This window comes from Hippoglossus hippoglossus, chromosome 23, assembly GCF_009819705.1.
Source record: "Hippoglossus hippoglossus isolate fHipHip1 chromosome 23, fHipHip1.pri, whole genome shotgun sequence".
Lineage (NCBI taxonomy): Eukaryota > Metazoa > Chordata > Actinopteri > Pleuronectiformes > Pleuronectidae > Hippoglossus > Hippoglossus hippoglossus.
This window is the reverse complement of record NC_047173.1, coordinates 12,179,110-12,203,463: the sequence shown is the minus strand read 5'-3', so window position 1 is coordinate 12,203,463 and position 24,354 is coordinate 12,179,110. Positions and strand designations below refer to the sequence as shown.

The following is a 24,354-nucleotide window of genomic DNA, read 5'->3' as shown; positions in this document are numbered from 1 at the left end:
CGTGTTGTTGTTTGTTTTTTTCAGTCCTGGAGGTGAAACGTTCAAGGCTTTCTACTCTACATGTAACTTAAAGCATGCAAGTGGAAGGGGGATTTTGAAACATTTATTAAAGTGATCTGTCTGTGGGTGCGGGTTAGAAATTATTGATCCTTTCTTTTGTCGAAAAAAGTTCTGTTTTACATTGGCAACACTATGAAATTCCCCTCGTGTGGACACGCAGTGATGTGTGGTAGGTAACATCCTCTTTCTGCTTTCTGCTCGCCACATGCGATCAATCTTAAAATGATAGGTAGGTTTACGGAGAAACCAGTCAATACTGCGGTCACCCGGGTGCGATGACATAGCACAAGAGGAAGACGAAGAGAGGAGTAGAAAGTCGGAGTAGCAGCTTGTTCTATATATATATATATATATATTCCGAGCACCAGGAGTGAACTGAAGAGGACTCGAGTTCGACGTCGACTGGGCTAAGCAGAGAATCGGGCTCTTGCTAAAATCTCACGCAGGCAGTATGTTCTTTTATGGACGGGCCAGTGATCGGTACCACAGGGTGAACAGGTTGAGGAGAAACAAACAAGACACGGCAGAAAACGCTTCTTGCCTCCTGTTGTTTATTTATGGTGTTGAATTTGAAGATGGAACAAGGATATTCACCCAAAAAACGGTTCAGGGACAAACTGCTTGCACATACAGTATTTCAAGTCTATACACACAGACCAGTATAACCACAGGCAGCCCCCCCCCCCCCCCCGCCCGTGTGTCAATGAAACATCTTTACCGCAACAACAGAGCACGGGGCATAAGAAAAAAAGGTTGGGCTCGTGAAATATGCAAGACGGGATTTCAAATTGAATCTCTTCAAAAGCCGTTGCCCTGGGATGTGGGTAAAATAAAGAGTGAGGCGGTAAGAGACAGAGAGAAAAGAGAGAGAGCATCAGGGGAAAAGGGTTGCGTAGATGTATAGGTAAGGACTTTAAGGATTGGAAATGATAACGACGACATAATTCAATGTCACAGGACGTCATCTATCAATGTTGCAGTGTTGAGTATCAAACATAGACCGTATATAAAGATGAACTAAGTGTCTTCACTTCATCCCACTATCAAGAACTGATTGATTGCCGATTGCGTTATTTGGAGTCTCAAGTATCGGTTGTTATGTCCAAATTGTTATGCCGCCCCCCCCCCAATCCATCTTGTAGTTTTTACGATTCTTGAAGTCAGGGGATCACCGAAGTCGTGAGGACCATGAAGTATGGAATATTTCAATTTGGACCCAACTGTTAAACCAGCTTATAAGAGCCATGCTGCTATTGCAGAGCTGAAAATGACAAGGTGTACTATTGCATGATGTAACTGTGACAATATAACAGTTATAATTTTTAATCTGAATGATTTTCTTTTTGCAAGATATTCTTCCATCCCATTCCAGTTTGATAATCCCAGGTATTCTCTGTTGTCTGTCTGCTGGTGCGGCGTCAAACGCTCCGCTCCCTTCCAATGTGATTGACAGCATGAAAAGGAAGAGTTGCTTGGCTGCACACTTTATATATAACTTGGGGATGATTTCGAGTCATCAAAATCAAGTCCGAAAGTCTTGAGACCGAGTGAAGTCACAACTCATTGCTGTCAAACTCCAGTCTCCGGTCGCATTTGATTTTGGTCAAATCCCAAGTCGTCAGATTCATGAATTCAGGTCCAGCTCGTGTGACCAGTCGACAGCACCGAGTACTGAAGCAATAAAAGAGGAGTTTGGCATTGATTTGCTCGGCATGCTGAGGATACTATGACAGCTCATCTGTCATATCTGCAGTAATAGGACGTTAATTTAACTTTATTTGAAACCCTGAAATGACAATCTGGGAAGCAGACTTCGTGGTGATTGACTTTCTTCCTGCTGAGAAAAACCTCACACTGCCACGTACAGTGTGTCCAGCTCCTAAAAGCCTAACTCCGATTGTCATTCACCTTCATCCATTTGACGCGTACTTCCCTGCTTCTCATTCACATCTTGTTATGCGTAAGAATGACAAAGCTATTTTTATACCTCGTGGCAGCTTTTTTTTATTGCCGCCTGACAGAGAGGGAGAGAGGAAAGGTTGTGTTCAAGAACAATGTCTGGATAAAGGATTCAGCAGCTGCTTCGCCTCGTTGTGACTGGAACAAACAATGAGCCCCCCCCCCCCCCTCCATACTCTGATGATTTACCAAGCTAATTGCCTATTATCTGACCCGACAGGGGGAAAAAAACTGTTTCTTACTTATTTGGCTCTCTTCCTTTATCACTTCTTACATAAAAATATCCTCAGGCAGCATCCCGATGAACAAGCTGCTCTTTGAATTTGGCTCTTCTCAGCAACGTGTGACACGTATCTAAAGAAAGGCTCATATTTTTTAATATAGGCTTATATGTAAAAGGTCTACAAAGTTATTTTAAAAATCACAAAGTCCGCAGCAGAGGACTCGCTCACATAGAAGAAAACATCGCTTCTGAAGCTCCGGAAATGTCTCGTCGGACGTCCAGCCAATACTTTTACGACATTGTGATGTCATGTGACTAGTCTGGCACGCCCCCCCCCCCTACAAATTTCCTTCACACGTTGGAGCTGATCAACCAATCACAACGCAGTGGGCCAGCTGGCCAATCAGAGCAGACTGGGCTTTATCAGAGGGGGCTTCTTAAAGCAACAGGAGCTAAAACCAAGAGTTTCAGACAGAGGCTGACTAGAAGAGCTGCAGCAGTGGAGAGTGTGAGGAAGTAATGTGATTTTTTTTATATTAGAGCATGTTAACCTTTCAAGTAATAACACTAATTAAAACTATGAATCTCTACTATGACTGTCTTTTTAAGCTCTTCTCCAAACTGAGGGTGCAGAGTCAACGGCTGTATTCGGTCCCCAGCATCAGTTTGGAAATGATTACCTTCCAGATAAGAAAAACAAAATCCAATTGCAAAAAGAAAGTTTTAGGCCGAATGTGATGATAAAAGTTGACACTGCAGAAGGTGCAATAATAAGGTCCCTCTTGTCAAACCGATTCTGCAGAGACAGAAAACCCAGTGGTCCCCGTCACCACCGTGTTAATCTGCGGAGGGTAAAGGGGGTAATATAATATTAGTGTCAGCGTCGGATGATTCAGCAAAGTGTAATATTTGATTTGTCGTAATTCACTGCGCCGCGGTTATGATCAAAGTGCAGGATGTCAGCTCCACTTTGACGGCTCTGTTGGCTGCACGCTCAAGAGGATTAGAACAGGAACATTTAAGTGAAACAAAAGAGTCGAGAAAGCCACTGCTGTGAGTCTGTAAGTCTGGGATCACTCACGACAAGTTAAGGGAATCATTAATCGTCGTATACGAGATGGAGCAAGAGGAAGCCCGGTATAAGATAGTTATGGGTTTCATTTTTCTAACTCTAATTTAATATAACCTGAATTATTTTTTGTGTGTGTGTGTGTGTTGTTTCACGCCCCACAGTCAGTTTCTGTGCTTTCCACCGAAGCCGTCCTTGTTACTCATACACTCATTAACTGGGAGAGGACGAGTCACCCACAGCACCCACGGTGATCTGGAATCTCCTGGGAGCTGATTCAGGTCATGTGGGCGAAGCATGCACAGATATTACACTTTCAAATGTAACGACGCTTCACTTGGAATCAGCGAGTTTATTCTGACGGGCTGTTTGTGTCAGCCATATTTGTCTGCTTCAGCTCACAGTAATATTATTTGAATTAAAGTGTTTCTGTCACGATTCTGTCCCTGGCATGAACTTTTGAAAGACTTTCTGTTGTAGGAAATATACAGATGTTCGATTTTGACTTGTTGGACCTTTTTTGATATTGAGTTCTCTTCTTGTGTTTAGACTTCGGTTTTGTACTTTTAGTTCCTTAGCTTCGTTCTCCTGTGTCTGTCTCTTACTTTACTTCCTGTCTTTGTCTGGTCTCCCTCCTTCCGGATTGTCTGCGCCAGCTCTAATGAGTCTCACCTCATTTTAATGATCCTGCCTCCACATAAACAGTCTCTGTGCTTCTCCCTCTGTTTTGTCAGTCTGTTTGTTTTATATTCCTGGATTCCTTAATGCTTCTGGTTTGCTATTTGATCCAGTCTCTTATTTTTCAAAGTATTTCAGTCCTAGATCTGTATCTTTGTCTGGAACCCCAGAATGTACATATTTAAGTTCTTCCTTGGATCATGTCTCAACCCTTCACAAAATTACAATGAAATTGGTTTAGTAGTTTTTTTCTACAGTCCCTAGTATCTGAAGAGTGAGTAGAGTTTTATTAATCATATTTCCTTTTGGTTTTATTAAATTTAAGGCTACAAATGTTAGCATTTCCTGGCTCACTAGATCACGTCACTGGATATGTTAGAATACATCTTGTTCCGCAGCTGTAAATATCAAAAATAACAACAGGGAAGATGACAAAAAAGAGTAACGGGTAAAACCTGCATTAAATTGTTTTTTGGGCTAAATGGGCTTTGGCGCAAAAAGCTGTAAAAAGCAAAACTGCGATATCAAGTGAATTTAATATGGTAAAGAGTTGCCTATTAACATATCCGAAACATTATAACATTATTATTACAAACATTATATAAAGGCAGGTTTCTTTCTAAGTTCAACATTTTCCTTATAGCCCGTAGCTCTATAATGGAATAACGTGTCCCATCATGTTCACCATCAAGTACTAGTAGTTGTCCCTGCTATATTAATGGAGATAGCAAACGCATTGAGTGGGTTTGCTATGTTTGTAAAACCATTCGTATCTAAAGTGAAATCAAATCTGTCACGAGGCTTCATATACTGATATATTCATGGTGAAATGTGATATGGTTTTTACGCATTTATATTTCACTCCAGTATTGTAAAATAGTGCCAATATAAAGGATATTGAAAACATCAATCCACTTTCCTACACCGCAATTCACCTTCAACAACCTTAAAAGCCTGCTGATGATCACTCACCCTCTCTCACACACACACACACACACACACACCCTCTCTGTCAATGAAGCAAGTGTATATATATGTCAGGGTGAGAGCTGTCCTGTACATACAGGATGATCTGTTTGATCCATACTTGAAGAGGAGATAAAGGGACAAGACGTGGCATCTGATAAAACACATTGCAAGCACTTCAGTGTATCACAGTGAAGAGTGGGCTTCTGTGCCTGTAAACACACACACACACACCCACACACTTATACACAGATTCAGCAAAGCGTAGCCGGATAATTAACGCAGCCAAACACAGTGGGGGCTAAAGACTTGTCAAACAATAAAGCAGGAGGCCATGAGACCAACACGCACACATGTTTTGAAAAACTACACATATAACACTCATTAACAGCCTCTACATATAAGGCTATATAGCGATAAGCCTCAGTGCATGATACTTGATGGCCAATGCAATTTCACTATTGTTGTCTGCAGCCATTACGACAATTAAAAAGAAATCTTGGTATGATCATCTTTACACAAATTGGAATAAAACTCCTGCAAAGTTTCTCAATCTATTTTATATCAATGCCGAACACAAAAAAGTCAGGGTATGATAGCAAGTGTGTGTGTTTCTTTTGTGTGTCTAGACTTTCTGCAAGAACAACAATTGATCCTCTTTTTTTTTTTTTTTAACCTTAACCTTTTCTGCTACACCACTGTCTGCTCTCAACGATTTACCTCCTTCCCACTAACCGAGCGTCCCATGATAAATACCGTATGTGCTCCTGTTTCACCAAATGAACACGAATGTCGTGTATCTCAGGCTTTGTCTGGGATTCTTGAGCTTTAGCAGAGTCTGCATCAAGCTTACAAAGATTTGTTCCCGAGAACGTAAGCGGAGCCGCGAACTCAAACTTCCGGGTGTATTATTGTTTTAAGAGGTGAAACGTTGACATGTGTGTGTGTCCTGGTTGAACTGTGCAACACATGGTTAAAGGACATTTTGAGGAAATTAGAATTATTGCAGAGAGCTAATTGAGAGGATTTCTCTCTACTCTAATGTCTGTACGATAATACATTTTGACGGCACAGGCAAGTGAAGGTTAATCTGCTTTTCCTACACCTCGAGAGCTCAAGAAATAATATGTCACACTACATCCAGGGAATTTAATCCTTACAAGACCAACGTGTAGAAACCTGTTGTCGCTCTGACGTTGCCAGAAATGATCCTGCAAATAAACTCTGCATGAACCACATGGTTTTTGCTTGATATTCCATCAGGCTAGTTCCCCCCCCTGTTTCAATACTCATTTCTGTCTGTGCAATTCAAGGCCTCATTTGCAATCCTCTATGATTATATTGCAGGTTTTTCTATATTTTACAGGATTATCTCATCTTTCCATCCTTTGTTCGAAGCTAAGTTAACCAGCTGCTCTCATATTTAATGTATCTACCTCGCTTTCTCAGAATGATTTTCAAAATCACATTCACATCAAAAGCTGGTGAAATATGAGTTTTTGGTAGCCAGAAGCAATGCAATGTGTTTTGCAGTGAGCTTTGCATTTTCCTGCTATTAATCATCGAAAATATGCATCATCGAAAAACAGCTGATAAAAGACATGATGCAAATCCCCGTCTACAAGTGATCAAATCAACCATATCATATTCCCACCACGCCTTCAGCTTCCTAAATCTTTGATTTCACTGTCCTACGAGACGATCGCACAACTACCCATCTTGCCAATAAATGAATGTAAACTCGGGTCATTTTAAACTGTTGGAACAAACAACTAGCGAGGTCGATTTTTCTGGAGGAGACAGTTTGCAGATTATGTGCACAGACGTACAGCGTGACGTTATTTATTCCCCTCGCTACAGGGTTTATTTGTCACCAGCGCTCGGTGCCACAGAGAGGAGGATGTTTATTGTGACGACTGAGCCGCGGCAGGAGAGGCCCGGCCCTGCCGTCAGCCACACTATTCACTCTTTGGCACGTCCTCCGCTATCTGTCACCGCTCTCAGAAACACACACAAGTACACACACACACACTTATATATACTTCAGTCACCCCATCATCTGTGAAATCGCTTTCAAGTGAAGGGTAAAAAAAAAAACGTTTCGCTGTGTTCACTCTCCTGCAAAAAAAAAAAAAAAGTTAAAGCGAGGCAGTGTCCGGTGTTGTGTTCACTGGCTCTCCTGCAGAAAGTGGCGAGATGCTATCCCAAACACGGCAGCCGATAAGAGCGGAGGGGAAATTCAATTAGATCTCAGCGAAATGTGAAAGGTTTTTCTTCCTGAGTGAGAGCTCGTCCGTGACTGTGGACCTTCGTGTTTCCCCTCTTTTTTTTTTCTCTCTCTCTGTGACATTGGTGATCTTTGGAGGTGATGTGAGCTAAAACACTTAACAATGTCAAAGCAGGTTTATCTCAACATGGGCTTAGCGGGCTGCCGTAGCAGAAAACTAATGGTGCGTTTTTTTTACGGTTGCCAAATGAGCTGGAGGATTGCAATCAAGAAGGAGAAGGACACCTGGTCGGCGACAAGGGAGCAATAACAAAATTTGACTTCGCATAAACGTCCTTTGTATTAAAATGTTCTGCGAGTGGAAGCGACATGAACTTTGAATGAGAACTGATGAGTCACTGACACTTTCCTCAGCTTCTTTTTCTTTCTTCTCTCTTTTTCTCATCTATCCATCCATCTATTATCAATAGCGCTTATTCTTTTGAGGGTCGCCCGTGGCTGCCGGCAATCCCAGCGGACATTGGGCGAGGGGTCACCCTGCAAAGGTCATCAGCGTATCACAGCGCCAACACACAGACAGACAATGATTCACACTCACATTCACACCGATGGTCAGTTTAGGCCTCGTAAACGCTACTACACTCCTACTGCGGATATTTTTTGAATAATAAAGGATCTGTCAAAGCAACCTTCGTTTTACGAAAAATATCTCAACAACAAACACCCTAAAAAAGCATGTAGGTGGCGATCAAGTCTCAACGATACATCAAATAGAAGAAGAGAATAACACTGTAGTCGAGGTGGACGCCTATCAATGTAATGTGATGTTAAATTTAGCTGTGAGCTTGTAAACGGACCTGCAGCACTAACCACACACAGAGAAACCGGAAAGCTGTGTTTGTAAATATATCTTCATTTTGTGGCACTTGTTTACGTGCAGACGAGAGGCCCGGATACAGAGTAAAAAAGTTTGTTTAGCAAACTTTCCGTATTAGTGTGGACGGATCGTTAGAGTCTCCAATTAACCTACTTTCAACCTGCATGTATTTTGGCTGTGGGAGGAAGCTGGAGTACCCGGAGAAAACCCACGCACACACAATACGCAGACTCCAAACAGAAAGCGGGTTCTGTTCAATGTAAAAGTGGAAAATCTTGTGTTGGCCTGGCACCGCTGGTCTGCTTTAACAAGTAACACAAAGTGACCACCCATCACCTCTTCAAAACAAAGCTCGAGATGACAAGCAGTGGCACAGCCTGACATACACAGTGCAGGGATGACTCACCATGAGGAACACACACACACGCACACACACACACACACACACACACACACACACACACACACACACACACACACACACACACACACACACTGCTGAAGTCATGGTAGCAGCCTCACACTGAGAACAAAAGCATGACACAGTAAAAAGGAAACATTTCCCTTCATCAGCATTCAGTGGTTTTTTTGGTGGGTCATTATTTTTGTGTAATGACGAAACACAAAAGCCATTTTTAGTAGATATGAATCATAGGCTGTTTATAAATATGGACGACACGGCTTCACTTCCTCCCAGTATATAAATGAAGCCAAAATATCCTGGATATGAATGACGCCATCTTGCCCCAACACCATAATTTGTAACCAATAACAAGTCAGTCTCAGCTGTCAGTCATGCTGTTTCATTTTTAGAAAATCATATAACAAACTAAAACCTCAACTAAAGAATAAGCACTTGGACTGAAAATGACAGAAACCATCTTGGCGAAAAATTTATTTTACGTTTATTTTGAGTTTGGTCCACGTCCCATCTGCTTACATGGAGGAGGCCGGGCTGAGGACATGCAGCCAGCCACCAGGGGGCCATAGAGACACTTTGGCTTCACTTTTAGGGGGCCATCATATCGTCCATCTTTATATACAGTTTATGCTATAGATGTAAGTAAAATATAAATATATATGACACTTAGATAAAATCACTTTGACCGGGTGGAAACATCATCAAACCTCGCCACTCCCTCCATCTTTCTTCTTCATGTAATCTAAACCTCGACCACGCTCCTGCCGTCTTCCCTTCACTCCCCCTCACTCCCCTCGCCGTCACGCCCGCAGCTCATTACCGCGAGCGAGGCGACAGCGGTGCAGGTCGCCTTGTCAGCAGTTTTTTACGTCCTCCTCCTCCTCCTCCTCCACCACCACCTCCTCCTCTCCACTCATTTTTCTGTTGATCTACAGCCGTGAGGCTGTCGGCGAGCTGTCAGAGCAAGGACTCCGCCCGGTGATGTACGCTGAGCCTGACAGTGTCACCCACGCCGGGGACACCTGATGTCCCTTCACAGGGAACAGTAGGGAACAACATGTACCCGTTAGATCGCTACCTGGCTCAGCGTGCGCACGACTGGGAGGTGAGGCAGGTGTGCGAGATAAATGCGACACATTTCCCCCTTTTCTCTCTTTTAATACCTGTCTCCGTGAATCTCCGACTCTCTCACGCTCCCGTTGCTCGTTGCGTGACTTAAGATAAATGCAGGAGGATGATCTGGCACCGGCAGCAAACCCACATGTACTATACGGCACCAAGCTGAACACTGGCAGCACACAACCATGGTTGTGTTTGAGTGGAGCTACGAGGTTTAATCGTCAAAGATTTGATGCACCAGCTGGAACACTGTTGTGTGAAACCTCAGGGTTTTATTGCCTCCGCCAAGGAGGTTATGTTTTTAATTTTTTACAGTGGAGGCCATTTCTTGTCCTGAAATAACATCAGAGTAAAACACTTATGAAACACAATATTAGGGTTTATTAAACCTGAAGGAAAACAAGCACCACACAGCAAAAGCCACATATTTAATCAGTGAGGTGAAGGTTTAAAGGAGAAGCTGGCCTGGCTTAGCTAAGCACAAAGTCTGGAAAGAAGTGGAAACAGCTAAACTCTGTCAAGATGCAACTAAATCCAGCTCCCACCACCTCTAAAGCTCACGAGTTAACAAATATATATATTTTTTTTTTTAGCCCAATCAAAAAACCAAACTGAAGAAACTGTAGATTGAAAATAAAGATGGATGACATGTATCCACTTCCTTCTACTATCCAGAAATGAAGCCAAAACATCCAGGATAAGAATTCTAGTCTCAGCTGTCACTCATAATGTCTTAACCCAGTTTTTATGTCGTCAAATATCTAATCAAAGAAATGCTTGTGTGGAAATTAAAGGGATAGTTCACCAAAATGTTCTCTGATCTCCTCCTCTGGTTGTTTGAATAAGGGGTCCCATTTACCTCCATTGTATTGGATTTGGCTGCAACGCTGTTTACCCCTGAAACTCCCATAGTGTTTTGTGGACTCACACACTTCACCCGACCTTCCATCAGCACAGTGGTGAGTAGATAAAGAGTGAATTTTCATTTTTGGGTGAACTATCCATTTAAGGGTCATTGTGCTTGATTTTTAAAACTGCGGTCACTGAATTTTTTTATATTTTAATAGGAGAAGCAAAAATAAATGTCTGGGTGGACGGAGAGAGGCTGGAAATAATGGTCGACTGCCAAAGTAAAAAGGTCAGGACAAAATGTGCAGCCAGCATGCGAAGAGACAGACGTCCCCCAACTGCCACTGCTCCTCATTAGCACCCCCTTCTGTCCAGAGGGGACTCACTTTGTCCATCTCTGAAGCTGCAGGCAGATTTTAAATGGAGGGAACACAAACACACACATCCCTGGACATTATGCTCTTTCTTCTGTCTTGGCTGCACGCTCGCTCTCTCGCATACACAAACACTCACCTACACACGGGGGACATTTTATCGTGGTGCAGTCAAACAGGAATTGAGCAATTGACCAGCCTGCAGAACAGGACTGTGGGTATTCTGGGACCCCCTGAGATGATGGAGATTAATAAGATGGTAGGCCATTAAAGAAGGGAACGAAGGGATGGCGGTACTGTAAATCATTAAGCTCCACCACTGTACTCAATATCTTTATCATGCAAAATCCTGCGAGCTGCTCGTAGCCAGAGCACAGGATTCATCTGAGTCATTAGCAAATCAGAAGATCTGTATTCAGGCTGAGAACAAAGAGTATAATCAGTGTAGAACTCCGGCCGGTAATGATCGCCTCGTTTTTCTTTTTCTCAGAAAAATGGAAAACATTACAGAAAAATGTGCATTTACCGCTTTACTTCTTGCAGGAGCTCTGCCAGCACAGAGTGGTTATTACTGCATAATAAGCCTGCGGCATGTTTCAGTGGGTATTGTAGCAGTAGCTGTGTCTCCGGAGACAAAAGTGAGTTGGTTCCTAGAAATGACCGAATCCATTGTTTAACATAGTGCAGCGAGGGATAGGAAAATTATCAAAAGTCCCAGACACACTGAGGAGAACGGCATGCGTTTAACCTTTTACGCATTTAATTTCACCATTTGCCTTTGCAGAAAATCAAGAATCAATGTTAAAAAAAAATCATATGCGAGAAGTCACGAATCACAAATAGAAATCTTGTTGTCCTGGGTTTGCACCCTGATGGTTGAATGCACTTAGATAAAAGTGTCAGCTACGGGAAGTGTAATGTAATGTAAAGTCTCAAATACAGGGAAAAAGACAGCATTCATTTGACTGCTTTTTCTCTCAAATCAAGATTCAGTGTTATTGTCGAAATGTTCAAGTAAAACACAAACTATAGGTTATTTCCTTGTTAAAGATCCTCCAGCGTCACTATTCAACAGTTTCCACATGACTAGTAATCCGACTCTGACATGTAAAATCTTTGGAATGGCCCTTTTTTAAAACATGAATCTGTGACGTTACTATCAACAGCTTTTATGTTGCCGTTTACAGCGGTTTGCATGTGTCAAAGAACATCTCAGGACCAGGCCCTGACATTTATAGAGCCGCTGAAGACACACACACACTCATTTGAAAGCGTCTCCACACAACATGATGCAGTACACATAAGAGATGCTGCGGCAAAGTCATCAAAAAGTTGTGCTTTTATTAAATCTCCTCTGTAATAAAACCCTCTGCTCGCTTCACAATGCTGAGATAAGCTGCAGAACGGGGAGAGAAGGAGGAGGAGAAACTCTCAGATGTGAACGTTTGACGCACCACGAGAGAGGGAGAGACGGGCGGAGGGGAAACTGCAGGAATGCTGCAGAGCAACATATACAGTGGAGAGCGCTGTGGTTGTCTTTACGTTTATCACGTTGTGTCACATCAAGGTCGTACATGTATGAACATAAAACATAGGCTACTGAAATCCCAGGGGATGTTTATCACCTGAGGAGAACGACACCGGGCTCTTCTCTGATTGGCCAAGAGGCGAGACAGTTGGAATATGACAACAGACGTGTTAATACAGCATAAGCGTAAGAAGATGACGGTAATGCACCTTGACGTTGGTTGCCACCCGCCGATAAACCGAATGAAGAAAAAGAAGAAGATGATGCATCTGATTATTACAGCTAGCCCGTTCTAAACCTTCCGGAGGTGTATCAAGCAATTGACACGATCTTCAGACCCAATTTCACAACTTTTCAAAATAAAAGCTTGATGTAAAGTACTGCAGCAATATAACCAACTTTGCCTTTACTTTGAAGACAAACAGGAAGTAATTCTATGACTGTTGCTGCCATGTCAGAGATCAGCCACGACACGTGAACAACTAGGTCAGTCTGATATCGTGAATTAAAAGTCATCAAATGATAAAAACGTGGCGATTTTGACCCAGATGCCAACCACTGCTGTAGTTTACATGATGTAGTTTACATGAGGAGGTAGAAGAAGACACTACTCAACGTAACATGGGTCCAAATCGCACCAAATCTGACTCTGACCTTCACGTTCACACTAAGAATACACCTGCCACGTGTGAAGCCGATTAGAAGAACGGTTCTCGGGATATGCGAGCTACATACAGACATGTTTGTTGAATGAGTAGTTTAAAAAAACAACTCATTCATTCATGTGCGCTCAGACACTCCTGACACGGCGTCCCTGGATGTCGGGGCGTTTTTTGCCAGTGTGCCCTCTGTTCCCATGACAACAGAACAGCAAGCCAACAAGGTCACTTTCTCCAGCTGAGGCAGCATCATTGCACAATCACAGAGGGAGGAAGGAGAGAGAGAGAGAGAGGGAGGGAGATGAGGACAGGTATTAAATCACCGGGTGAGGAGGTGAGAGAAAATTGGCCACTGAGGATCCCACATGTGTGAAATTTAATTTGTGGCGGCGCAGGTGAGACTAATGCCGGGTGTGAGGACAAAAGCAGAGGTGGCCTTGCACTTAAAATGAGTTCGGACCTCCACAGTGTGTGTGTGTGTGGGTGGGGACGCTAAAAAAAGCTCTACTACATTCAACATGTCCCTGAACGTCCTCCGACAAAACGGATCAATCATTCAATCAGCTCCTCCTCCGCCTCATTCAGACGCTCTGTTCGTCTTCTTCTGTGACTGCAAAGTATCTCCGCCCGCGTCCTTATTCATCCCACGTCACCTTTCCAATCCACAGATAGCGTGACTCCACTAATTAGTGCCGTTTTTTTTAATCATTATTCCAGTGATTAATTAGTGAAGAACGCGTCTTGGCGAAACGACACAGCTGTCGACTTGTGCCATGACCGGTTCTGAATTAATCCTCCGCAGGAACTCCACAGCTCCCCCCACCTCTCTAATAGTGTCGGCTTCATCTAAACATTTATGGACACTTTATTTGTGTTTACGATCAAGGACGTTTGGATAAAAGCGATGACACAAGCCTAAATCCTAAATTAGATCTGGCGACAACCCAAATGTGGTGTGTCCTTCTTTTTTAAAAATATTTCTCCGAAGTCGTACACTGTAAACCCGAATAAGTAAGCAGTACTCAAAAAAAGTGAGTTAATGGGAGCTTGAATATTTGGAGTTGAAGGTACATGTACTTTTTGATTACAGTTAAACTAAATTACTAATTAAGCAAACTCAAATGTTTTCAGTAACAGTAACTCAAACATACCCATAAGCCAACTCAAATGTTTTCATTATCATGTATCATGTAAATCAAAAATTATGAGTTACACATACATTAAAATGAGAATATCGTATTGGTACTCAATATGTTTAAGTAAGTAGAACTTTTAAACTGATTTTAAGTTTCCACTACTTAATCCAGTTGATTAATTTGAGCATTCGGGTTTACAGTGTATGCTTCACCAGGTGCAGAGTGTAATCCCTCATCTCCTTTACTTTAGCTGTCTTTATAGCCTAACATAAAGAAAACAAGGTTGTAAACTTTAATTACACTCCCAAGTTCAAAAGTGCACATCACCCTTAATTTACCCTGATTAGATGAGGCCAATTTAACATGCAAATTGTACTTCGCCATTGCAGATAAACCAGGTAGGATGAACACAATGTCAACAAACGAGACCCAGAGAACAGGCAGGCGCTTCACTGCCTTTTGATAAATATAGTTAGAATAAAACTCATTCTGACGGACGGAAAAAAAGACGGAGCTCATGAGCTCGACAACTAATTACAGCTCTGACAACTGTAAATCATTCTTGCGTGTGCTAATTAGCATAGCATACCTCATTAAGGCGCTGGCTTTTGTATGCGAGTGCAAGTCGTTTGTCGAGGGCACAGCAGGAGCTCGCTCATTTAAAGGGGTTTTCAGATCGTGGGCAGGATGTTAGTGTTACCGTGCACGCTGCGAGCAGTCGGCTTGGCAGCTGAACCGCCGACGGGCTCCAGTCTCGTGCCAACAAACGTATGCCGTCACCTGCCAAAGGCTCATATTTAACTCTGTCCAAACATGCGAGCCGTCCCATCGTTTAGTGTCCAGGATGACTCAGCCTTGTGGGGGGGGGGGGGACTGTTTTGTTTGAGCCGTGTCGCTTCTTCATGGAGAAACAGCTTATTGTGCTAAAAAAGTTTGACAAAGTGAAATTTAAACGGCAAAGTATGAGGACTCAGCACAAGTGGTGTTTTTGTTTTTATGCAAATTCGGGGGTGTATTGCAAAAAACACACTGACACTCGCTTGAGACAAGAAAGTCTTTGATTAAAGACACTGTGCTGTTCTGTCTCCAGCGTCTCTGATGCCACTTCAGGAATGTGCTCCTATTTATAAGGAACCCAGTTGTTGGTGTTGTTGGCTGCATCTCTATGTTTAGATGTAAAGCTTCTCGTTCCGCAACATCACGACTCACTTAGAATCACACTCCTGTACATTTAGCAGGCTGCTGGTTTTTCCCTAAGATGCCAGGTTGCACCACAGAAAATGTAAAGAATTGCAGCTGGAGATCAAATTGATGCTGATGTGTCTCCCAACAAACTCATGAAGTTAAATCTGCTGTAATTTTATTTTACTTTCAATTCCCTGCAGGTGGCACAAGTTTTGAAATTCCATCCGCTTCTCCTCCCCTTGTCTGTAAATGGCACAGAGAGGCTACATGGGTACATCTGCTGAAACCGATGCTGCTGCTACTTTCCATGTCCGTTAACACAAGAATGTGGTGCAGCAAAATGAATCTGCACACTTTTCACGTCGTATAATTACTAATAACATCATCTCCAAGGTCAGCAGTGTCTGGCTGTTCTTGCACGTAGAGGATTCGTGTGTCAAATTCCACTCAAGTTATCCTCAGTGCAAATATTTGTCTGGATTTACGCCCTCGAGGGACAAATGAATGAATTGCTATGACCAGTCCTTAAATTGCGGCAAAGGTTTGCCGAGAAGTTCATTCTTAGAACTGCTTAGAAATGCGTCCTTGACGTTGGCATGGTTATTGAGCAATACAGCATCCTATCTCATGCTGAGCATTAATTAGCCTTGATCCTCATTTTATGTACCTCCCCGGTTTTGTTTGTCTTCGATTGAACTGCAACAGTGGTGAGATAAACGCTCTATAATTGTAGTTCATTGAAATTATTATCAGCACAGTGTCAAGACAGCGTCTCGTTGCGTTTCCTGCAGCACAAGCGGAAGTTAACCCTGTAATATTTGAGAAATTACATGGATGTGATTCCAAACACTCCTAAATCGAAACTTCAGTCGAGTTCAGAGATGTGATTCGTGTGTGTGTGTGTGTGTGTGTGTGTGTGTGTGTGTGTGTGTGTGTGTGTGTGTGTGTGTGTGTGTGTGTGTGTGTGTGTGTGTGTGTGTGTGTGTGTGTGTGTGTGTGTGTGTGTGTATCTTGGAGCTTAAACATCGTGTTCCAGCTAAAGACTGGAAGGGTTTTACTTTACATCCTGTGTCAGTGTTTATACTGTTCTCCATACATCAATATTCTACTAACAATGTTTTCTGTCTCTCTCTCGCTCTGTGTGTGTGTGTGTGTGTGTGTGTGTGTGTGTGTTTACCATGGCACATCTCAGTTTTGCTGCACAGCAGAAATTTATAACTAACGTCCTCTGTGGAACCGTTAAACCAACAACAAAACTACTCGGTGCATTTTTATTTGTTGCACACTGCAGCGGAAGATGGCTCAAACTACTAATTGAAAGGCTGCGGCCATCCCCAAACCTTTTCCATGAGTGATTATAGATCTGACATCAGGACCCTGAATACAACCCCCTACCCCCCCACCCCCCTACCCCTGTTGTCCCTCTAAAACCTCAGGTGCCTCCTTAAAGCCCGGCAGCAGTGACCAAGGGCTGTCAGGGTGAGTTTTCAGCCCTCCGCAGGGTCCTCATTATATGTGACAGTGAAATCCTAACTTCTCTTTGCACTTCACTACTTCCAACTTTATGCTCAATGACATCCGCTGTCTTATTAACTAGTTGTTGCCCCACTACTACATAAATGATGGGATGAAGCTCCTCAGGTGCGGACGGATAACATCGATTTGGGACATTTCGACAAGTAGCGAGGAGACTATTCTTAAGTTAGACACCCCTGCACTGACCGACTCTGAGTAACTCCCCGCCCTTCGGGACAATTATGAAGGATTTCTCAAAATATGGCCGCCAGTCCTGGACATGCTTGACCCCTCTGCATTGGAGTTGGCCATAAATAATAAATCATAGCGGCCCAGATTTGCTCCACGCTGCCACACTCTCATCCGGCCCACATACCGCGTGGAATGATGGCACTTGGGGGGGTCGGCTCCGGTTTACCATAGCTACGTTTATTTTGTGTTGCACTATCATCATACTTTAATACTTGCATATTTCTTATATTCCTGCAGCACCTATTAACTCCTCTAATAATTCATATTTAAAAGGATATATATTTTGCCTGTTTATAAAGAGAGAGAGAAAAACAAGCAAAAAAATCAGAGGATTCATCAGGCTTGGTAAAAGGTGATGTGACTCACTCATTTCTATGATTAAGGATTTCCCTGCCTGTGCACAGTTTTGTGTGTTTTCCTGGAGTATATGCAAATGATCTACTGTACGCTGTGTGTACCGTGGTGACACACCAGCACACACACACACACACAAACATTTACACACTCACACACGGAGAAAGACAGGGAGCTGGGTTCTGATCACTGCCAAGCCAAAGCATGCAACATGGTAAGAACTTTTTTTTTTTTTCACATGAACACAGATGCATTACATGTGTCAACAAGAAGGCTCACCAGTTTCCAGCATGGGAAAGATCCTACAGTACACACATCAATGCATTATGGCAGTTTTTTACATTGCAGAATTACACTCTGGTTACATGGCAATACTCATACATGACTCTTTCAAACTTAACGTGACCACAGTGGAGAGACAAGCCTGAATGAAGTGAACATGAATGAACGATGGATGCAATGGCTCGTGTGCTCGTGTGGAGTTATGTCGCCGTGGTGTGATGCGATGTGCCGATGCCACGTGGGTAGAATGCTCAACGAGTCACTGACAACAATGCGGAAGTACAGAAAATCAACGACAACAGAATACGGGCTCTCGAGAAGAGAGGAGATGCCAACGAGAACAAAAGAAAGGGACAAAACCACAAGCTGCTTTCTGCCTCGGCCCCAGAGGGTCCTGTGTTGAAGTGGTTTGCTTCAGGGACAGGGAAGGGGGGGGGGGGGAGGAGGAAGGTGCACTGTGGTTGTAGCTTCAGCTAATGGTTACAAGCTAATCACAGAACACAACAGGTTGTATCAAGCAAAGTTCAAACTAATCAAATTTCCGGTCCAGCTTTTACCTTATGAAAGTCACTCCATCAGTTTTAACCACTGCGGCTCTGCACTTGTATTTAAAGGAGACACATTTGCTCATTATCATTCATATTATATAATTATTTTTACTATTCCTATTATCAGTTTTTCTTCCCTCTAGTGTGTTATAGATATTTTACCTCGGCCAAGGAGGTTGTGTTTTCTCACCGGTCCGTTTGTTTGTTAGTTTACTTTGTTGCCGCCATTTCCTAAATGGACTGGAAGCTGTTGACCAATCAGAACAGTCTGGGCTTTATCGGGAGTCTTAAAGAGACAGGTGCTAAAACCAGGTTTATTCGACAGAGGCTGAAAAGAGGAGCTGCAGCGACGGACAGTCTGAGGAACATATAAGAGCATGTAAACCTTTTTAAGTGATAAGACTAATTCAAATTATGAACCTGAACATGAAAAAAGGATGCTGTTAAAGTCGGTTGGGTTTTCGGAGTCATCACTTCATCGTTTGACAATATGTTTGAAAACTATATAAAGATCTTCAAAGTGGCAAACGGAGCCGATGATTAATGTTCCCTTTCCTCTCTTCCTCCTATCTCTCCATGATTTAAGCCTCTGAGCTGTTTAAAGTCTGATTGTCGGAGAGGTTTGTTGTTGGGGCTGCAGCTTTCCCCCTTCGCGCTCTGCACTGCGGGGGCTACGATTTGCCATCAATACCATGTTTGCTTATCTGCTATTTTCTGCCGAGCTCAGGACGACGCAGCAAAACAATCCTGTGAAAAGTGCAATACCCCCCCCCCCAACAAACAAGTCATTTTGGGGCGGATGGCTTAATTGCTATTGACGCGCCTTGGCCCGATGAACGCCGTAAGTTTTAGTGAAACTCCGCGTTGGAGTGCACTTTAGGAAATAGACGCAAACAAATACCGCGAGGACTGTCTGTTCGGCTTGAAGGGGGCAAATACAAAACCATATCAGAGCTTGTTTATTATTTCTTATTGTTCATTTATCTATTCAACACTAAATATTAGTATTATTCTCCCTATATAGGTGCCTGGCAAACTGGAAGGTATTAAAGTATAGTTATTTCAGCAGCTATTTATTACCTTTTCCATATTTCTCAGGACTGTGGCTGAAAATTACCACATCAAACTAACACCGGAGCTTTTCAAGTGTCCGGCTTGAACAGTTTTTATCGTACAATAAAAGAAGCTGTTTGTTGTTCATACACAAGTATTTGAAGTGGTGGATTTCGAGCTTGGCAGCATCTGCTCTGTCACTGTCGTCTGCCGATCTGACACAAAGAGATAACGGCATCATCATCCAGCTTTGTCTCCTAAACTCGGTGTAATATTTTTCCACTTGCTCAAAGCTTGGCCAAGGACTCGACCAGGAGGGAATGGGATCTCGATGTGACTGATTTGGATGTTTTCACTGTGTTCCAGCGGATTTATCTGGATCGAAATTACAGCAGGAGTCGTGATTTCACTGCCTCAACGAGACGCAGAACCCAAGCAGATGTGGCAAAACTGTGGAGTGACAACCTTTCCTTCACTGAGGTCACTTTCTTAAGATTATGAGTCTAATATTAATATTATGGAGGGGGATAATTCAAATTGACCCTGAAGCCTTTACAACCACTTCAACTTAACCCTGCTGGGGTAGTTGTGTTGCCTTAAGTAGCTACTGCAGCACTGTACTAACAGGATGCATGATACGTGGCTGCAATCAAAATTGACATAAAATAAAATAGTTCAAAGTGAAAATAATAATAGAAATATTTGTGCAGGTGTGACAAGGATGCAGTGAATCTTACCTGGGGACACAGGCGGTCGATGTCTCCCCCTCTGGGGCCTCGGGGGCTGGGCAGCAGAACTGGTGCAGCACTGTTTGGTTGCTGTGTGAAAGAAAACAGAATGATAAGATGAATAAAAATAAATAAAAGGACCAGAAGGGTCTTCACATTTTGTTCTGTTTATGTATCCATTTCTAGGCCAGTGCCCCTTGGAATTGACCAGAACCCTGAACCATCTTTGTCCAGACCTAGTTTAGCACAATCGGGACAGGTCTGTCGAGCTTTGGATAAATCCACATGCTGAAACTGTTGAAACTTTTCCCCCCTCTCCAAAAACCCAACACAAAAACCTTGTTTGTTCACAGCTCCATCATTCGCCTTATTAGACTGGAGGGCCAAACACACTAGGACGCCTTTTACATTGTTGTTGGTAGAGATGTTTCGATACCAGCGGTAAAGATCGTTTTTCATTATTGTGAATGAATCCTGCCCACAAACGAGACGGAGCATATGTTGTTGTTATGTTCATTTTAGAGGCGCCAATTATGCTTAGAATCGAATCTCAGGAGCGAGCACCTGCGTGAGAACAGGTGGCATCCGTCAGACGGAGATGAACCATTTACTACAAGCATTCGCAGTTAAGAGAGTTTGATTAATCCAACTCAAAGAGATGCCAGAAGGTTTATGCACAAGCAAAGTGAATATAACTTAATTCTACAGGTCACCTTTAACTATAGATCATGTCAATGTGAGGTGCGTTTGTGGGCTTTAAAGTGAAGAGTGGGAACAGAGTGGGTTATGTTCGGATGAGGAGAGTTTTATTTAAGATGCAGATGAAGTGAGCGACCTTGTTTAATATGCATCGCTTTGTGATTTGTTTGTCTGTGTTCAGTTGGTGGGGAAAAAAGGAAAAGAAAACGGTGACTGATTTCCAGTGTTTCATCACCATGGAGACAGACACAAAAAGACATGGGATTGCTCTGTTTCAGCACCACGGACAGAGACGGGAGAAGAAGAGACTGGGGGTATAGTTTGAAAACAGATTCCTCTTTTCCACCAAAATCAGCAGGTATACGAAGGTTTTTAAATGTCGGTTAACCCAACGACTCCTTTGCAAATACCAGTAGAGTAGTTTGCCCTCTAGTTTTTTCTTTTTCGCGCAGGTAAACAATCTGTGTGGAGAGCAAAAGAGACCGAAATGCAGCGGCTATCGTCTTCAACTGGTCGCTGTTAATTAGCCAAAATCTCGCATGAACCTTCAACTCGCTGTTTGTGTTTTGTGTGTAAAAACTTCCGCAGGACTATCAATCGATTGCTGACGGGCTCCGCGAGATTGTAATTCGATAAAGTTGTGTTTAAGAAGAAGAGCTCCTTTGAGCCTTTTCTTCAAACCTTCGTGTCTTTCTCTTTCCAGTTACCATCCAAGAATTAGAGGCACTTTTGAAAGAATCCAATAGCAATTTAGCAAAGCCTCATCTTGGCGGAAGAGAAATATACATATATACAGTGCAATTTACAAGACAGTGATGGTGCAGCTGCGGCAAGTCCACTAATAATGCATATTCCCATTTTACTGGTTACTAGTTGCTGTAGATATATACAGTCACAGGTGAAGGTGATGCTGAAATAGAGCGGAGAGAGAGCAAGGATGTAAAAAATTAATGTGCAAGAGCCTTGAGTGCCTTTGGCTTTTCTCTCTCCATCACCATGTCCTCTCCTTCACTTGGACCCTGCTTCATCTATCTCGTCCTTCAACATCCTCCCTTCCCCCGTACGACTCATCTCTTCTCCTTTCTTTCCTTTTCCACCGTTTTCCCCCCCCCCCCCCCGTTGCTCATATATACGACCTCCCATCCCCCTATTCCGGAGTCCTGCAGGCACGGTGTGTTGTGCAATAGAGAGATTTGCTCGATTACTCTTGCTGTCAGAAGATGTAGCCGGTAAAAGAGAGCTGCAGCTTTTCCTACGCCCTACCCCTGGACAAGGGACACGGAAATGGACGGAGGGGAACGTATTCCGAGCAGCAACCGGACCTTTCCGCCCTGTAGTCAATCTCCCGGCTGTCATGTCTTTCTTTCTGTCCCCTGGGTGAGGACAGACTGAACAAGTACATCCAAAAAACATCCTGAAGGAGCACGACTCCTCAAGAACACTTCAGTCTGTTCTTTCCTACACGTCTGCTCTCTGCTGGGAAGTGCAATAGTTCACATGCTACACAGGGATTTTTATCGAACCCCCAAATGCCTCACGCGTGACAGCAAAGATTGTTTCGTCTCTTTTATTTTGAAGGGGGAGTTGGGGACGTGTCTGCCAGCAACAATGGCAGACAGCGCAGGGAGGGTGCGACGGCAAATTAATTCCCATTGTTAATGGCTCCTCTAATTGTGTGCGCCACAACGTACATGGCACTGCCGTGGCCGTTTTGAATAGGTCGAGAACACTGCCGTTCTCCGAGGGGACGTAGATTAGTGGGAGCACTGGGACAGCACAGCCTTTTGTTCACACAGATTAAGGGTGTGTACGTTTTGCAGGTCGATAAAAAAAAAACCAAAAAAACAATCGGTTGAAAGTCATTGGTTGTTACTGATCTAATTATATTTACTTGCTGGGAATTTACAGCAACGTGTCAAATAAGTGATCGATGATAATGGGAAAACAAGTGGGACAATTCAGTTTAACCTCCGACAACAACACAAACAGACTTTCTTCTTTACTGATGGGTAAATGGTCTGTACTTATCTATATTTATTTATTGTTTGCATCTATGTGCAGCACTCTCTCTGTCACACATCACTCACACACCAGAGGCACAGCCATGATGGGTTCAGTGTCTTGGCCAAGGACACTCCAGCACACAGAATGGAGGAGCCGGGGTTCAAACCACCAACCCTCTGGTTAGTGGACGACCCGCTCTACCTCTTTGTCCACAGCCACCCAGTCCTGGCCACGACATAATTCACAATATTTTTCTTTGTTTAATTGACTAACTAATCCACTTCTGCGTTTTTATCATAGACTAAATAAAGATGGTCGACATGACTTCTTCTCCTAAGTGACGCCAAATCATCTTGATCGCCCCCTGTTGGCCAAAGATTTTGTATCCGTGTAATATTGGCTTCATTTCTGGATAGTTATATACGTCTGTGGTTATAATAATTGAGTTTAGTTCCCTATATTAAAGCTAAAGCATCACAATCGTGTGTATAATCACTTGGTTTTGTGCGCTGTCTCCTATTTGTATGAATAAAGACCTCAGACACTCCAAAAGTGCTGAGTCATCTTTTTTTTCTCAACAACAGCACGGAGGGAGGAAAATCAGCAGAGCTCATTTGAATTCAATCAATGGGTTTTACTGGTGAGGAAGCAGCGTGTGCGGCAGAGTTAGTTACACACACACACACACACACACACACACAGGACTGACATCCCCACAGGCCCCACATTTGGGGAAAAGCACCTCACAGGAGAGCAGAGGGATGGAGAGAAAATGAACTCTATCTTTTAAATCGCTGCTTGATTCATCCTAACCATCTACCTTTGTCTGCTTTGATCTCTGGTTTCTCGCAATTTTCTCTCCCCATCGTTTTTTGCCCCCTCTCTTCGGAGGTTTACCATCTTTGCGCTCAGAAAACAGCTTGCAAGCATTTTCATGACAATTTTTTCGCTCATGAGAGGATCCTTTTTTTTTTTTTAAAGAGCTCGAGGGGGCACACCCAGCATGAACTGCAAAAAAGGTCAACTATCATGTCATATATCACGAATCTGTGCGTGCTCCACACAGGGGGAGAACACTCGCAGCTATGATTTCCTAATTAATCTGTGCTTTGCCTCCTCTCTCACAAACCCACACGCTCATTATGACGACAATCCCTCATTTCCATGTTCAGGATTACGCAAACATTTCCCCCCACAAGACATCAGCAGGAATTCTTCTCCACGCATTTGAATCAGAAAATTAACAAGGGTACAAACCCTCCATTTTCACACACACACACACACACACACACACCTCCTTGAACAGTGTTTGATCAGTGCGGTTGCTGGAGATTAAACTGAACTCGCATGACCTGCTTTCTGATCTTCCACACCGATGACTGAGTTCCCTCCGTGGCCTAAGCTCGCTAATACCACCTATTAAAAAAACCCTACAAGCTCTTATAAGCTCCTCCGCACACTGGGCGTGTTTAAGGGCGAGCGTAATCTGCACACCACCGGTTCATTGTGTTTTGTTTCAACATCTCGTGTCTAATGTGTTTGTCGATGCGCTCCTCCCGCCGTTGAATTCAGCTTTACTGTGTCAATAG

At 43.2% G+C, this 24,354-nt stretch overlaps 1 protein-coding gene across 4 annotated transcripts in view; it reads right to left on the bottom strand.

Moving 5' to 3' along the window:
• Positions 1–24,354, bottom strand: part of iqsec3a (IQ motif and Sec7 domain ArfGEF 3a) — an 87,497-nt gene that overhangs the window by 48,949 nt on the left and 14,194 nt on the right. For all 4 annotated transcript variants that reach the window (XM_034577600.1, XM_034577601.1, XM_034577603.1 and 1 more), the window contains exon 2: positions 20,072–20,152. In XM_034577600.1, coding sequence (XP_034433491.1) covers positions 20,072–20,152 — 81 coding nt within the window. The remainder of the gene's footprint in view (positions 1–20,071; positions 20,153–24,354) is intronic.